The sequence below is a fragment of the Pteropus alecto genome, unplaced genomic scaffold (assembly GCF_000325575.1).
Source record: "Pteropus alecto unplaced genomic scaffold, ASM32557v1 scaffold100, whole genome shotgun sequence".
Taxonomy (NCBI): Eukaryota; Metazoa; Chordata; class Mammalia; order Chiroptera; family Pteropodidae; genus Pteropus; species Pteropus alecto.
This window is the reverse complement of record NW_006430723.1, coordinates 645334-657331: the sequence shown is the minus strand read 5'-3', so window position 1 is coordinate 657331 and position 11998 is coordinate 645334. Positions and strand designations below refer to the sequence as shown.

The following is an 11998-nucleotide window of genomic DNA, read 5'->3' as shown; positions in this document are numbered from 1 at the left end:
CAGGAATGAACGGAGGGGGCGTACGCAGTGAATAGGGATCTCCTGACAGCTGCTTGAGGTCCCTATCTTGAAGGAACTCAAGCCCAAATTGCCAATCCGGGACAAAATCATCCCCGGTCTTCGGGTATTTCAAGTGCAATAGGCGGGGACGCGCTGGGCCTGGCTGGGGACCGGAGCCGCCAGGGGCCTCGCGCGCGACGGGCTGGGCAGGGGACCAGGGGGCGGCGAAAGCTGCAGGCCTCACACTCACAACGGTTACTCCGCTTGAGTCTGACCACGGTCAGTGCCCCGTCCCCACTCGATTCCGGGGACCCTTTCCCACCTGTCCCTGCGGACGGCACTCGGCGTTTCCGTGAACGTCACATCCGGTGTCCGCCCCACCCACTACCGCTGGTCTGTAAGAGTTACAATCCCAAGAATTTAGGACACTGTGGGCAATTGGTGGGCGGGGCTAGAACAGCCACCTGCTGAAAATCCGACCAATGAGGAGAGAGCTCGACGGCGGCCATTTTGGTAAAGGAAAGCACTTGTTTTTTAGAATTATTTTCATTTGGGGTGGGGCTGCCTGTCAGTCCCTCTATCACGTACAAATCCAGCATTGAAGAGGAATTGCTGATCTGAAGTACCTGGCTAAACTAACCAGGGTTTCTAAATCGGGGAAAGGAAAACAGAAAATTTTGGCTTGTTTGTGTTAATTTCTACACAAAATTGATGGCCTGAGGTATTAGGCAGTCACTTTTCATAGCCTAGAAAAGAACTTAAAGTTAATTTGTAATGTCAGAACACCAATAAAATTTATTTAAAATGGATGTTTAATTTCTAAGGGTCACTGTACAGAGCAATAGGGACACAAAGATCTGTATGACACAGGTTTTGCCTCTGTGCCCAGGATAAGACGGTTATTTACACCAAATACAAATAGAGTAGCACATTCTGTGTGTGTATATGTGTATGTATGAATATATGAACAGCCTTTTCCCAAAAGTGTCCTGCAAGCTAGAAAAAGATATGGGATAAGCTATTTGAAAAAAGGGAAATGCAGCAAGTGCACTGGGATCTTTTACACTTGTGTATAACAAATGAACGCAAATTATGTTCCTTTTCAGTTGGAGTTGGAATTACCTGATGAAGAATTTCCTTGAGAAGGCGGCTACAGTAAAACTAGTAACATTAGGATGAATCTCAGAGTTGGAGCTCCACCTACAGTTTGTTTCAAGAGTGGTATCTTCTGTCAACAAGAAAAAATCTAGTTGGGAAAATGAATTCTTATGCGTGCTTGGAAAGGTTTTCAATATATGTGTATTAATGCAATGCTTAAATGTGTACATAAAGGGTCAATTTTATTTGAGACATATTTTCTTTTGTTACCTGCTATTTAGGTGAATTATATAATTTATTTCCTAATAACTCAAAGCCTTTTTAAGTAACAGTGCCATTCTCAAAATTACAAATTTCAGCAAGATTTAAATGAAGTAAGGAATTTTAGGGCTATTCTAATCGGACACTTTGGATTGAAGGATTTTGTCATTTTATATTTGGTCTATGTATTTTCTTTGCAAAAATATCGGCGTATGACCAGGCACTATAACTTTGAATGTGAGATAGAATTGCACATATTTCTACTCTGAAAAACATCCATTCCATCATTCAACTAACATTTATTGAGTACCTGCAATATTTAATAAATATTAGTTGAATGATGGAATGAATGTGAATTACCTCTGAAGTCCGACTAGTTGAGTTCAAACCCCAGCTCCCCCAATTGCTAGATCTTAATCTTGAGCAAATATTTGACACTCTCCAAGCCTATCTCCTTATCTGTGAAATGTGTAATTTAGCCTGGTGCTGCCTGGCACAAAATAAACTTTCAATAAATGTAAATTATTAGTGGAAACAACTCAAATGTCCTTCAACTGATGAATGAATAAACGAATGTGGTAGATCCATATGATAGAATATAACACAGTTATAAAAATGAAGCACTGACACATGCTACAACATGGACTTTGAAAATTTGACACTGAAAGAAGCCAGCCACAAAAGTCACATATTGTATTATTTTATATATATTAAATGTCCAGAAAAGGCACATCCATAGAGACAGAATGCAGATTAGTGCTTGCTGGGGACTGGAGCCAGAAAGGAGCAAGGAGTGACTGCTAATGGTTAAGGGAGTTTCTTTTTGGGTTGATAAAAATGTTATGTGTTAGATAATGGTGATGGTTGCACAAGCTTGTGATTGTACTAAATGCCACTGAATTCATAATTTCAAAAGGTGAATTCTATGGTATGTAAATTAAATCTCAATAAAAAAATAAATTAAAACATTTTCTCATGGTGAGGATCTCCATATCTCCCCTTCCTCTACTCCATTCCCTTTCATGCCCACCCACCCCCACTTTCCCCGATCCCTTGCTTCCTCCAGCCGCCCGCAGGTCTCTGAAGAAGCGCCTTTGAACTGGCTGGCGCCTGCGTCCTCCGGGCTATTTCAGCAGCAGCCCAGTGCGCATGCGCGCCCATTGCTCTCAACCAGTGGACATGGACGCTTCCGGCGGGTTTTTCTCGTGGGCTTCAGTTGATGGCGGTATTTAGAAAAGGTGGCACGTGCGGGCCGGTTGATGGAGGGGGACTTGATCGGCCCCTCAAGTTAATATGTAGGCCCCTTCCGAAGTTTGATCTCATTTACCAGTAACCTCTGGATGCTGTGCTCTGAAAGCTATGTTGGCCCTGTACAGACACTTGCAAATATTGAGGACTTGGGGAGGCATATAAGCCTCCAATTGAGGCTTTGCTCCACCACATGCAATGTTACCTCAGCCCATTGCTGAACTTCACTCGAGGCATAGTGACACTGGCCTTGCATGTTGTGAAGGTTAACTGAAGTACTGCATTAGTGGGCCTGTTGCATAGGTGTTGAGTAAATGATCATTTAGATCCCATGCCTGCTCTGGGTGGGCCTCCTGCTGTAGCAGTTCACTTGACTAGGACCCTGTTAGCAGCTTCCCCAGGAATAACTTTGAGCCCTTTCCACTCTTACCACTCGTCTGATTCCCCTGATTTGTACTCACTTTTTCCAAACAGTTATACACATGGAAAAGGCAACCCAAACTTTCCACTCGTCTGATTCCCCTGATTTGTACTCACTTTTTCCAACTACAGTTATACATGGAAAAGGCAACCCAAACCTTTTGGAAATGTGTCCTGAATCTGTTTTCTAAAATACCTATCTGGTGGTTGTGAGACATAAGGCCTGCCTCCACGAGAGACTTTTTACATTTCTCCTGGCCAACCTAGACTCATCTTCTGCCATGTTCACCCTATTCAAATTTTACTCTTTTAACCCTAATCTCAGACCCTGCTGCTTCTGCCATTTTCCCCACTCTCGCTTCTTTTTGTAAACTTAGAAGATCTCTCCACTTTTGACCCTGGACCAAGTTTCTTCCTCTTTCCTCAATTTTTATCGCCTTTCCCTCATTCTCTCATCAAACTTCCAATTCTTTCTCATACAACCTTTAATCCCCACCCTCACCAAAGAAAAACCACAGTTAATAGCATTTCAAAACTCAAAAGGCTTCTTTATTACTCATCTATTAATTCTATTACATTTATTTTAGTTTTATTGTTTTAAAATATATCAGAATAAATAGAGAAATTTTATCTATCTATGGAAAAACAGCTGGTATCTAAAGGAGCAGCAACAATCCTAGCACTTTATATTGCATAGCCGTAGTATCGAGCAATTTCCATATCTTTTTCCCTCTCAATGAAAAACTGCACTTTCCCCAAAGAGGTGTATTTGGCAGCATTCTCACGCTCTTGTTGAGCCTTCCTTTTCATGGCCTCCCGCTCTGGCCTTTGCTCTTTTGTGATGGGCTTTGACATCACTGGCTCAGGGACATTCGGTTTCCTCCATGGAATTGGTTGGAAGCCGAAGTCTTGGATAAGATATTGGGTTTGAGGCTTAGGTGGAGACTGGACCTTGGTTACAGCAGTGGTAACAGGCTCCCGCTGGAGAGAAGTGCAGGATGATGTTTTGTAGGGCACAGGCCTAGAAGCAGCAGACTGAGAGACACTAGGCCGGGTAGGGTTCGTCAAACCTGGTCGGGTTGGGTTGCTCAAAACTGGCCGAGATGGTCTGGCAGGACCTGTTAAAGATGCAGGAGCTGGCCGGGATGAATTGACTGCAGTAGGTTGAGATGTGTTAGTAGAACCAGGCCTGGCATTGTAAGCCACAGCAGGCCGATGCGATGCCAGAGACTGTGGCCTGCGAGAAACAGGTCGAGCCTGAGGCTTGTCCAAGGTTGGAAAAGGCAAAGGTACCAACTTGACCTTCCCAGGAGGTGGCAGCTCATACTGGGATGGAGATGAACATTCATTTTCAGAACTGCCATCTGGTTTCTGGGGTTTGACTTGAGTTTTCTCAGGACCTTTGCACTCACATGGGGTATCCAGCCATCGTTTGATAGCTGGGGATGGCTGAGGGCCTTTGGAGTTGCCTGAATTTCCCAGGGCCCAGGAGGAAGAGAGTCCAGTTTTCTTATCACTCTTCTTCCCCAGTGCATGAAAAACCTGCACAGACTCCAGCATGTGCATCCCTAGGCAGCTTCGAGGCTTTTTGAAGGTCTCTTGGCTCAGTTCAGGTTGATTTTTTTTCCGCTTCATCTTGGGAATGGTTGGCTTCTCTTCTGCTTTTGCTTTGTTTCCTGACTGCTTACTCTCTTCGGCTTTCTTGGAGTTGTTTTCTCTGTTCTTTTTGGTCTTTTCCTGCCCATGGTTCTTAGTTTTGCTAATCCTGCTGGATGCAACTTTCTGAGGTTTGCTGTTAGAATGCTTGGCCATATTCACAGGAGCCCTGTCACTGGTTGCAGCATTGCAAATAACCACATCTCCCCCTAACAGGCACTGTGGGTTCTTAGCCTGGATTTTGGCCTTGGGAGCACCACTGATAGGCTCAGAGGCTTTATGTTTGTTCTTCCTAGCTTGATCAGAGGGAGCCTTTATGACATTTGACTTTTCCTGCACCTGGTTCAGCTCGATGGCTCTGCTATCTTTGACTTTGATCACTTTGGGACTTTTGGATTGATCAAGGTCATTCAAGGAATTGAAGAGTTGAGGAAGGTGAATATCCTCCACCAGTGTAGTAATGTCTGCAAAATCATCATTAGATTCAATCCCATTTTCAAGTGTCCCTTGGTCCTTAAGACTCAGGCTATTCTTTCCCAGATCAGCATTTTCAGAACCAGGCAGCTCTTCTTGGCCAAGGGGATCAATGCAGGCCAGGAGCTGGTGAATATCAGGGATTTCTAAAGGGAGCAGTGGGGGATCGTGGTTTTCTCTTGGAATCTGGTAGGCATCCAGAGGCTTTGAAAGTTTAATTTTAATATCCAAATTCTTATTCTCTTTTTGTTCCTGGCTTGGAGCTGGAGGCAGTGCTAAGAGATTGTTAGAACTCTGGACTGGAGCTACCATTGAAATGTCCCCAAGCTCAGGTGGTGGGTTACTCTCAAGTATCTGGATATTTCTGCTACTGCAGGACTTGGGCAATTCTGGAGTTTGTGGTAGACAAAATGTTTGGCTTGGAGGTTGCAATCCCAGGGACGTCTCCATCCCCAGGGAAGTTTCCATCACTACAAAGGAACCAAGGAAGAAGTCAGTCCCTGGTAAGATGCTCCCCCTATCACCAATGCAGCAATCATGCACCTTCCGACAATGGGAAAGGCATTTCTACCAACTCTTCCTAAGGATCATGGACAGCGCCCTATGCTAAAATATAGGAAGAACTGTTCTAGTTCTTACTGGTGAGCATTTATGTCATTGTTTCTTGGTTTTCTTTATATTTCACAGCGTTTTGATACATCAAATAAAAAATAAAAGTGATTTCTAAAATGTTTTACAAGCTTAGCATTCTCATATGGAATCTTGCAATTCTTTCCACTTTCCTAAGAGAATTAAGAATGCTTCACACCATAAACTAGGAGAGGGAATGGAGCTCTTCCTGATGAAATGTATAAGCAAGGACAGATTCTCAGCCTGCTTGCTCTGGGCAAGATCTTGGAACACAATGTCCCGTTGTAAATTAAGCAAATGAGGGAAAGTTAGACTGACGCTATCAAAATGAGAATTCTGAAATGCCTTCCAAAGAGACTAAAGCAATAGATCAGAGAAGGGAGTTCATTACCGTGTGGTAGTGCAGTGGGACTGATCGGGTATGCTCTTGGGGTTCTCATATATATAGCATACATGGCCATTGCAATGTCCCACCTTACCACCTCTATTAGATGTTCTTATATACTGTCCGAAAGTGGAGAGCACTGAGTGAGGGCGGTGGTTATTGAAATCTCAGGACTTAAATTCTACCTATCTGTGGACTCGCCACTTCCCCGCTGCAGATCTGCCTTATTTTTTAAGGCTGACCATACTTCTCTCTCTTTTTGCTGTTTGTACTCACCTTGAAAACTTGTCTCAGTGATGGGTTGAGCGGACACAGAGTAATAGATTCCAGAGGCGGAGGCTGGTGGTAGGACATTTGTAGGCTGAACCTCTTTCAGTACCATGACCATTTCTGGTTGAGGGGCAGAGGCCCTACTCCCTGTGTATGATGTGGAGCCACAGGGTTGCAGGCAGGGGCCAATTTCTCCAGACAGTAAAGGCCCCAGTGTGCCTTGATTATAGTAATATACCTGACTTCCTTCCTGGTAGGGAAGTGACAGGCTATGTCCCTGATTTGGAATCTGAGATGGTGTCCCCTGAACAAGACTGGCAGAAAGGGATGGATACAGAGGGACCATATTGTTGGCATCCGAAGTTTTATCATATGGGGATGCCAGAGACATGGAAGAAACAGCTGCATCCTGATCAATAACAGTTACAGTGAAGTCTCCAAGTGATGACGACTTCTTTTCAGTGCCCCTTGTGATATCCCATTCAAAAATCCCTGGATAGGTAGCGGCTGAAGTGGAAATCTGGCTCTGACCAGTAACTCCAGACAACATAGTTGTGCTACAATGTTGGTAAAGGTAGGCACTACCCATGAGTGGCTGAAAAGAGGTGCCAGAGGCTGATGGCAGTAGCCATGCTGAATTGACAGCTGGAGCAGAGACTCTGGAGAAATTGCAGACACTTCCTGTTAGAGATGCTGCATTGCTCACTACAGGAAGTGAGAGCTGCAGAGAATTTGGAGTTCCAAGTAAAGGTGGATTTTGGAAATTCTCTGTAGGGAACAAGAGGGTGATGAAAAAAATCAATGGGCTTGATAAACTCTTACTATATTTGAGGAGTAGCATTATCTTAAGGTTGTTACTATCGGGAAGTCTCTAATACCAATACTCACTGAAATAGCAAAAATCAAACAGTTTATGGTGGTTGTAAGTATTAGAGCAGTTTGCTGCTCTTTTGTATTAACTGTCTGTGCTCCCATCTTTGGCACAAATGTGCAAAAGACCCAAGTGGTATGGTTCGTACATGGTTTTCTAGGCTAGAAGCAAATGCTCCCTGCCCTATCTTTTCCTTGAGGCTGCACTAGTATTGACTTGTATGCAACTTCCTAGAATTGAAACATTTTAAACCCAGGAGTCTTTAGAGAACCTCTGCTCTAACATTCTCATTTTATAAGTGAGGAAACTGAGACTCAGATAGGTCAGATAGACTTGTTCAGGTTCTCTCATTATGTTAATACCGTCACCAGGTTATATAACCTAAGCATCCTGACTTCCTTGCTAGGACTCTGCTCTGAGCATTATATTGCTCCAAACTGGGAGCAATAGAACTTCTAAATAGGTGTGTGTGTGTTTTTTTTTTTTTGTCCATTAGAAGACAGTACAGCTATTACCACTGTAATCTTCAGTGTCTCATTTTGCTTATGCAGTTCACATGCTGTTCCCTAGAATTCACATATAGCTCATTCCAGTTGGTAAATTTAAAGGGTCATTCTTATCCGCTTCAAGCTTGGTTTCTGATCCTACCTCAAAATGACTATCAGAGAGTGAGTTTCTCAAGAAATTCTTTTTGCGAGAAAAATGTTATTTAAACTCTCTGAGCTTTAGGTTACTCATCTATAAAGTGGTTATAATAATAATAACAATAATAATTCATACATGAATAAGTGATATATTACATATGATTTATATGAAAAAAGATACAATAAATTCTAGAAAAACAAAGAAAAATCATGAAAAATGTATCAGAATGAAGAAGAAATATAGAGATAATGAAAACTGGGGTATGTAGCAAGCATCAAAGCATAATAAACTTACTAATAAGTGAAGTTCTGTATCATACATGCAATATTAAAAAAGTGAATATTACCTACTCTTTTAGTGAATACTGTTAACCAAAAAACAGCCCACAAAAGATGATGATTTTGAATGAATTCCTAGACATTACATACAGAGAAGATATATCAGGAAAATTGCATAACAAGCAGCAAAACGCAATCAATGTGAATGGATAGGTAGCCCCAATGTATGTAGACAAATATTTTGGTAAAAATTAGTACAAAGCAGAGAGCTAAATAAGTGGCAAGAAATTCCATCATTGTGCTCATTCATGTTTTTCTGAATGTTACCCAGCAAGTAACAGATATTAAGCCTAGTAGAAATATATATTTCAATTAACATAACCACATAATAAACAGAAAAGAACACTTAAAAAGTATTGTGAAGATTTTTGTATTTATCTTAAAACCTAGATTACAATCATCTTCAACATCCAAGGAAGTGTTGTCTCCAAAGTCTTAAAATCCATCATTGCTAGAATCTAAGTTTAAAAAATTAATGTAGGAAAACCCAGAGGAATCCACAAAGTTGTTTTTATTTTTATTTATTTATTTATTTTTTAGGTGTGGCAACCCCTGGTTGACTTCACAGATTATAAGGACCTTGTCATCTTACAATCCCTTATTTTTTTTTTTATTTTTTATGCCTACAGCACCTGGTCTTCACAGGTGGTCCCCGATCCAAGTACTAACCAGGCCTGACCCTGCTTAGCTTCTGAGATCGGACGAGATCGGGCTTGTTCAGGGTGGCATGGCTGTAGCAAAACTGTTTTTAGATAAATGTGAAATTAGAGATGTGGGGCTTGACTTTTTCTTTTTCCTTTTAGGTAGCTAAAAATCTAAACAGAGATGATGGCTGTTTGTTAGTACGCTCTCTGAGTTAGGAAGAAAATAACTGTAAAGATGAAAGCAGCTTTGACTTGGAACCTGCAGTAACACAAAGGAATTAGTCCTTCTGATTCAAGGTAGGAGATATAATTAAAAAAAAACTTAATTTTATTTTTAATAAGCAAAATATCTGCATAGTTTAAAAATCAGAATGAAATGAAACGCTGGAAATTCTGTTTCTTCCAGCCTCCTAGATAACTACCTTTATTAGTTTCTTGTGTATAGGAAGCATCATTTCTAAAATATATTTCTAAAATGTTTATATTTAAAACTGTCAAGTGCCATCTGTGTTCAGAGAGGTAACAGAAAAACACAAACACAAACTGAATATGACTTCTTTGATAAGATACTTTCCTAGTAATACCCTATTCTGGCCTTACTTTCCTTTTTAGTCAATTAATGTAAGCATTTGCTAAAATCAACTTTATTATATCCTGCTCTGAGCAGATTTCACCCTGTGCTCTTTCTGCTTTAATTTAAAATCTTCAGTTCCCTTCAACATTCCGTCATCCCAAACTACCTCTTCTTTTGTTCTTGAGAGCTCCTCCATGCTCTCCCTCTTCATTTTTTTATTTTTTGTTCCCTCATTCTTATATTTTCTTCTCCCTCTTGGTTCCTGTTGGGCTGTGCTGATGAAAACAATCCTAAACTTCCTTACTTTTTAATACTTGCCTCCCTATAGCCCAGCACTCTCCGTACTCTTTCCTTATTTTCTCTTTTCACCTAGTTTAGATAGAAAACTTCAAGACAGGTGAATATTACTTTTTGAATAGCACTTAATTTAAAATAGTAAAGTTGAAATATTAGTGGTGGGAGACTATTACACATGAGACTTCGTGTACATATTGCTGGTTTTCTATGTCACCCTAGGTTTTCTCTCTGTTTCTGTTGAAACACTCTCAAGAAGTCTTTGATTTCATTTTCTATATGGGTGTCCTTTAAGACTTAATATTAGAAAAGAAAGGGATTAGAGGTAACAACCAATCTAATATCCTAATGTAACAGATGAGGAAAAAACAGATTTTGTAAGAGAGTCAATGACTTGTCCAAAGTCACACAGCTAGTAAATGTCAAAATCAAAACTGAAATTAGATTTCCAGATTTCTAGTTTAATACTTTCCCCCATTATTCTATGTTATTTTGACTCTACTGCTATATTTAGGGACAAAAAAAATCTAATGAAAAACTTTAAAAACTTTCTTTTCTTACCTGACATGGTCAGAGAAGAAGAAGAAACATCAATTGCAGATACAAGGGATGATGGGATGATACTAGAGGACGTCTGAGTGGCTGAAGCCAAAGTGCGCATGTGCCCAATAAGAAAGTTACTGGTCACACTGGTCACTGGTCACTTGCGATGATCCAATTTTATTTACAGACAGCTCCATGGAAACTCCTACCTTCTACCAGGTGGTGGTAGGTTTGGTGGGAGAATGATGTCACAAAGCAGGCAGTTTAAAGGTATGACAGAACCAATAGGGAGGTCAGATTCCCAACAAGAAGACAGGATTGGGTGGAAGGAGTGGTAGGGGAGTTAAACCACACCTAACTGGCTAGGCTTCAGGGATAGATGTGATAGTCTACAAGACAGATATGATAGTCTCACTTTCCCCAGCCTCTTATGTTAGGGAAATAATCTCAATGTTTCTTATGGACATTCATTAATATAATTAACTAGTAGTTGCTTATATTCTCTATATTATACTTTATAACACATATTATATATTTACAATTATACATACTGTTAATTAATAGAGAGGAAGAAAAGGGACATCTAGGTTGCACAATTAGAGTTGTTCTGATAGCCTATTATCCCATCTAATTAGTGAATTTACTGCAGCTGTAAAGGAGCAAAGGATGGAATTAAGGAGCTTCTTTTGTAACTTGGTTAAAGAGTAGGGAGAAGTTTGTTGAGTGCACCTTGTGGAAAATGATGTGGTCCAAGGCTCTGTTCTTTCAGTTTGTTTTTGAATTCTACCTTCCTTGGGCTGGGCTGGGCTGGGCTGGGCTGGGCCACATCGAACTTGCATCATTCTTCTGCTCTCCTTTTTTCCTCTTCTTCATTATAGACATTGCTTCTGAGACAAGCTTGGATTTTGCATTCTTACACTTATGAATCTTATGTCCTGTTGCCTTCCAGCAGCAGGGGTCTTCTTTTCAGTGCCCGATGTTTCCAAAAATGAACTCTGCCCATTAGAAGCAAATACCAGAGAGCTAGGAAACACAGCTGATTGCACATCTTTCCTTTTCCAGCCTTTGGTTGCAATTCTTTTGCCCATAATTTGCTACCTCTGGTTTCTTGGGCCACAAAGATATCCTGCCATCCTGCTCTTTTGTATGTGAAAGGCATTCACAATACTTCCCTTTTCCTTTCTCACATAGGTTTATCCAGTGTGGCAGTTATTGTAGTCTTCTTCCCCTTTGCAAACAGCCACTGTAGAATCTTGGGACTCTAGAATTCTCTGTCTGCTCATGCTTAGGTTCAAGGCCAGAAAAAATGAAGAGGAGAATAGTTAGAGAAAGAAGAGGACATTCATGGAGAATAGGGAACAGGCAAGGTGAAAGGGTACAGTTAAAAAGAGATTCATGTGGATTTTTTGGTTTCTGTGAGAAACAAGCTGACACATTTTGGTTTCGTTTTGTTTTAACAGAATAGAAAATTTAATATATATATTTAATGTAAATATATATATTTAATGTAAATATATATATTTATATTTACGTAGCTAAATAGTGTAGCAACTGTCACAAAGTCTGTACACCTAAGAGAATGATCTTAAATATATTTTTCACTTTGTTTTATGTCATATTATCTCACTTATATCATTTTTTGGTATG

General features: G+C 40.7%; 2 protein-coding genes and 1 pseudogene across 4 annotated transcripts in view; all 3 read right to left on the bottom strand.

The window, feature by feature from the left end:
* The window catches only part of STAMBP (STAM binding protein), a 25934-nt gene extending 25516 nt beyond the window's left edge, over positions 1 to 418 (bottom strand). Inside the window, exon 1 of one of the 3 annotated variants that reach the window (XM_006905185.3) lies at positions 323 to 418. The gene's annotated coding sequence lies outside the window, so the exon portion shown is untranslated. Of the gene's footprint in view, positions 1 to 244 lie in introns of all 3 variants that reach the window. The other 2 variants (XM_006905186.3, XM_015593158.2) reach the window with 2 other exon arrangements.
* Positions 419 to 3711: 3293 nt separating this feature from the next.
* CUNH2orf78 (chromosome unknown C2orf78 homolog) lies at positions 3712 to 10469 on the bottom strand. The gene is made up of 3 exons (XM_006905236.1): positions 10370 to 10469; positions 6449 to 7210; positions 3712 to 5627 (listed from the first exon to the last, which is right to left on the bottom strand). Exons 1-3 carry the CDS (start codon positions 10467 to 10469, stop codon positions 3712 to 3714), a joined length of 2778 nt encoding a protein of 925 aa, XP_006905298.1.
* Positions 8917 to 9035, bottom strand: LOC112483055 (annotated as a pseudogene).
* Positions 10470 to 11998: the final 1529 nt, after the last annotated feature.